At 36.3% G+C, this 5,413-nt stretch overlaps 1 protein-coding gene across 1 annotated transcript; it reads left to right on the top strand.

The window, feature by feature from the left end:
• Positions 1 to 2,282: 2,282 nt before the first annotated feature.
• Positions 2,283 to 4,860, top strand: CCSER2 (coiled-coil serine-rich protein 2; the record flags this gene model as incomplete). Its single annotated transcript, XM_010017558.1, has 2 exons — positions 2,283 to 3,746; positions 4,658 to 4,860. Coding segments are annotated over exons 1-2 (1,635 nt in total), but the record flags the coding sequence as incomplete, so codon positions are not given.
• Positions 4,861 to 5,413: the final 553 nt, after the last annotated feature.

The following is a 5,413-nucleotide window of genomic DNA, read 5'->3' as shown; positions in this document are numbered from 1 at the left end:
TTGCTTTGAGACTTGAAGATTTTTGTTAGAATTGGGATATCTTTTGATGTATACCCAGTATAATGCTTGTTTTGAATGAATTCTTCTTAATGTTAAAAGACCATTTTTAATGCATGGAGGGTTTGTTTGTTTTAATAAAAACGAACGACTTTATTGCCTTTACTGCATATATTTGACAAATATCTTTGTTGACATTTGATATTAAAGCATAATGATTTTTCATTTGCAAGGTATACAGGCACACTGTAGGCAAGTTTCTTTTTTATAGATACGAATACATGACTGAGTTGCTGTGAATGCTGTTTTTAGTAGATGATTTTCCTTATAGTGTTCTCACAGACACCTAAACAATAGACACCTAAATCCACGTACAGGCACTTTATATGTAAGGAGTTAAATGATTTGTTGTTGCAGGGTGTGTGTGTCGAATACTTGTGTGCTGCTTTGTACACTTAGGTGAGGGTGCCTTCGATGTGCAAGAATTTTTTGGAAACTAGATTTGTGTGTTTCTAAATGGAAATGCACTCCAGTTGTAGTATGTGGATTCTGATATTTTCATTATGTTAGGAGTCCCTAAATAGCCATGTGTCTAACTGTGTTACTCTTCGTATCTTTTTAATGTAGATCTACTTACAGAAATACAGCTCTGGGGCATCCTATTCATTTTCAAAATCCTAAGGGTACTTCAGTTTGCATGAATTTAAGGCCACTTTGATTTCTATCTTAAGTGTTACTTAGTGAGGTCTTGCAGCTTGGGGAGTGACTCACTTTAAGGTAATGCTTGCTGTTACGAAAGATATCTTCTGTACCTTGAATAAGTATAACGTTACTTGCTGTCTGTTGATTCTCATCATGATTGTTGTGGTTTAAATTTATTTATTTTTTTTTTTTTTCCCCAGTCCTGCCAGCTGTATGTTGGTCTGTGAAAAGAGAAACATGGATAATAGTTTCAGGGAATAATGTATGAATGACTGTGTCTTTACACTATTGTAAGACCAGCAAGTGGAACTGATGAAAACATCAAGTCTAGGCTAGCAAAAGCAATATTCTTTTACAAGTGTCTTGAAAAAAAAACCAGAAACCTCATCTTGCAAATAGAGAATTTAACACAAAACTTGTCTTAAGATGCAACATTGAAACTTGAAGGCTTCTCAAGGCCTTATCTGAATTGCAAATCTTAATAATAGCATTTAGACAAGTTGTTTGTATTGTATACCTAGGCAAAACAACAGACTAAGTACTGTACAAAGGGGTGGTACAGACATTGTCCAAATAGTAGGATGGATACGTAGATGAGGGTGGAAGAAACAAAAAGCAGTATAACAAAGGAAAGCAAAAGATATGTCTGTAAAGCAGATATGGCTTTATAAAATGATACAAAATAGACCAAAATGACATGACTGTAAGTTGAGATCTTCGTTAAAAGATGTAGTGGAGTCTCTGTACTCCTAATCAGGTTTATGGGAGTGAAATTCAAGGTACAAGGGAGCGTGTGCATGCTGTGATTGCTGCCTGCCTTATTTCATACTCTTGTAGCTAGGGTGATGTTTTCATGTATTGGTGCACAGAAGTAGAACTTTTGAATTCACATGCACTGATCTAATGCAACTGTTGCCCTGTACCTGAAGTTTGTATATGAATAAGATAATGACCAAAATAGACTATAGTTTCCATTCAAAGAGGATAAGGTACCTAGGAATGTTCATCTTGAATTTAGGACATCAATAAACAGGGAAAAAAATGCTGTGGTGAGGGTGGATGATCATTTTTGTATCTCATACCACAGACATTGGGGAAACTGGGAAAAAAAAAAAAAGAATTAACTCTTCGTCGGATTTTAGATTATAGTTTTTGCAGCTTTATATTGCTGGCCACAGGTTTGTGCTATGTTCTATTTGTAGGATTTTTTTAAAATTCAAAGTATGTAATTTAATAATCATAACAGTTGGAAAATTCGGTTTACTGCTCCAAATAGATAAATGGGGAAAAAAAAACCCCCAAACAAACAACAAACCCAGCCTCTTTTGAAAAATGAATGAAAGTTCGGGGGTAGGTGTGACCTGGATAACATAATTACTGCCAACTAACTGCTGGTGATGGGTATTCCTCTGGAGTTCTCAAAAATTTGCATGGGTTACTTTGTATCATCATAGTAGAGTTAGTCACAGGAATGTAGTAAATGTATAGATGCAAATGTATATAAAATTATGTTGTTTAATGTGTAGTTGATTCAGGTCTGATTTTGTTGTTTTCTTTTTTTTCTTCTTTTCCTTAGATTCAAGCACCCTTTAAGGACCAATGTACCCCATAGCTCATGGAAGAAAAAAATCAAATCAGGCCATCCTTGGTTTCCAGGCTACCGAAATATGGAACGAAAACTTTAGGAAGTGTTTTGCAACCTATGCCAAACGGGACAGCTGTTAGTTTAGCAGGGAATAATGGTGGCAAAAGTTTCAGCAAGCACAATGGCACTGTTCGCATGTCTTCCTTTTCTTTCAACTGGAAAAAGTCAAATAAATATCAACCTCATGATCAAAATGGGAGAGACACCAACCCAAAAAATAACTGTAATGAAAAATTAATTGATTCTGACAGGTATTCTCAATCTCAAGGAGCATTGGGTAATGATGTGCTCAGGGTGGGTTTGAACAGTACTCCTTCGGTTACATCAAAAGCAGCAAAACAAACCAGTATGTTTGTATCTTCTACTGAGGAATTAAACCCAAAGTCTTTGCCTGGACTCTCTAGTTCAGCAAAATTTGCCAAAGGAACCCTGTCTGGAAGGACCTCGTATTCTGGACTCAATGCTCCAAAATCCCATTTAAATGGATTTTATGGAAATAGGACGGTGGTAGGTTTGCAGAGACCTAGAGCTAATTCCAGTTCCACAAGGACAAAATCAGGAGAAGGCTTGGCACAATCTACAGACAACAGCAAGGCTTTTTCCTGTGAAAAGATGGTAAGATCACAAAGTTTTTCACATTCCATTCAGAATTCTTTCCTTCCCACTGCATCTTTAACCAGGTCACATTCTTTTAATAAAGCTGTGGATCTTACAAGGCCTTATCATACTCAAAATCTAGCTGCCAGGACATCTCAGAGGTCAACTTTGTTATCAAGAAATGCATGTCAGTTGGATGTACCTAATGGAAATGAACCTATGAAGTATGGATTTGCCAGACCCTACTCTGGTATGTCGGCTCCTTGTTCAAAGAAGCCCCCACTATCAAATGGATCTGGGTCAGCACCTTCTTTTGGATACAGATTAAGTCGGCCTTCTCTGCTGAAGCCTACCCGGCAGCGTTTTGCTGGAAATATTGATAGCAACAAAAGTACAATTCCTGACACGTGCATCATGGAGAACTCTGAAATTGCAACAAATATTAATAGAACAATCGAGAAAAACAGTGTTATAGAGAGCAATACTCAAAGAACAGGATCTGATGAGGGTTTGCATGAAAGTATGGGAAAACATGGGTCAAAAGTCATGTGTATGAGCGATGATGGAGATGAGATATCTATATCTTCTTTGTCATCCTCTGAAAAAATTGATTTGAGTGAAGACTTCAGTGATGATTTCATAGATATAGAAGACCCAAACAGAACTATACAAATACAGCAAAAGGAGAACTGCCTTCAAGAATTAGATCATGGGAATACAACGTCAATCGAACCATTCATTTCTCTCAAGGAAAGTGGAGGATCTTGCTGTAATGCCGAGGAGTGGCTTGATATAAATATGTCTGGTAAATACTTTATGTTCTGTTCTGTTTGAAATTTTAGGTACTAAAGCAAGATCCTGTAACTGTAATTAAGTTGTTTTATATAATTGCTCATTGCTTGTGAGTTGTTTCAGAATGGAACTTTGCTCTATGCTGGCCCATTTGTTTTCTTACAGTGCCTTTTGTCCATGATAGTTCTCTTTCCCAAGCATGACTTCGAAGAGCTCTTTTTCTATGGGATAAGAATGAAAGATACCTCCTTTAACTATACGCTTGTGGTATGGTTGTGGGGTTCTTCATATCATTGCTTTGTGATTCATTTCTCTGGACTGGTGATCTTTTAAGAAAATTTCTTCTCTCCCTTCTGCCTCTGTAGGCAGAGAACAGCTGTAATGCTTCTAAGTAGTGGGAATAAGTGTAGTGTGTCTAATTAAATCAGTTAAATTTTAAATAGCAATGTCACTTTTTCTTCCCCCACCCTCCCCTCTCATGCATGCTGTATTAATTCTTTAAAAATTAATTGAAGAGACAGAAGATGTTTTTAAAAGGCACATTTTAAAAACAATGATGGGCTTCTCACATACTTGTTTTGAGAGAAGTTACAGTTGAAAGATTGGATCCAAAAGATATACTTTTGGACCCACCTTCTAATATGTTAAAAACATACTGAATTCTAGAAAGTAGCTTTCATGATGGGTGAATTAGTGTAATGTAAAAGGCCAGGAAAGATGTAGGTTGGAAGGATACTTAGTTGTAGCTACCAAATCAGCTTAAGCCTTTTTTCCCCTCTAGCATGAGTGAACAATACTGTAGAACGCTTTCAGATGTTCTGTTACAGTACAGTTACAGAAAAGTACTGGTAATACATATCTTAATATTTATTTTTGAAATATTGGATTGATTTTGGAATCTCAACTATTCCTGTTTTCTCTAAGCAGTGGATGACAACAGTGAAAGCACAAAGCATACTGCCGAGAATGTGATTTCTCCAGAGATGAATTACAGAGCTGGATCCTCTTTTGAGCTTTCTCCATCTGATAGCTCTGATGGCACGTATATGTGGGATGAAGAAGGGTTGGAACCTATTGGAAGTGTCCATCCATGTGGAAGTTACGAATCTTCAGAAATGAACAGCATAGTAAGTATTTATATGTGTAACTTGCATAACTGTAGTATTTTGAGTTTATTGCTTAAGTCTATTTTGAAAACAGAATTAAGATGTGGCGTGGTTTTTGTTTTGTTTTGTGGGTTTGTTTTTTTTTTTGTTTTTTTTTTTTTTGACTTCATAATTGTTTCTTCTTTCATCTGTAGTTGATAGCTTTTTGGAGCTTCTTATGTAGGAAGTCCTGTTCCTGGACAAGTGACCTCAAGTAGGCTATTAACATACTTTCTTTGTTTTCCTTATTCTCAAGTTGGGACAGAACAGCACCATCCTTATGCAATCTCATGGTAGTGCTCACAAATAATAAAGGAAGGAATTTCTGCAAATGATAGGTTAAATATCTCCTACCAATCTCTATGTTTAGGAGTGAAAAAGCAAGAAAATAAGTATCGCCTGTCTGACTTCTTGCATCATCTTGTTTGTATACTGTATATGTATAGGACCATTCTGATCTGAAGTTTATTTTGATTTCTGAGTTTGTTCAAGCATAGAATCTTTAAGGTAGGTACCTGACTTGTATAGCAGGACT

Source organism: Nestor notabilis, unplaced genomic scaffold, assembly GCF_000696875.1.
Source record: "Nestor notabilis isolate BGI_N333 unplaced genomic scaffold, ASM69687v1 scaffold31660, whole genome shotgun sequence".
Classification (NCBI taxonomy): Eukaryota; Metazoa; Chordata; class Aves; order Psittaciformes; family Psittacidae; genus Nestor; species Nestor notabilis.
This window is presented reverse-complemented; position numbering and strand designations above follow the sequence as displayed.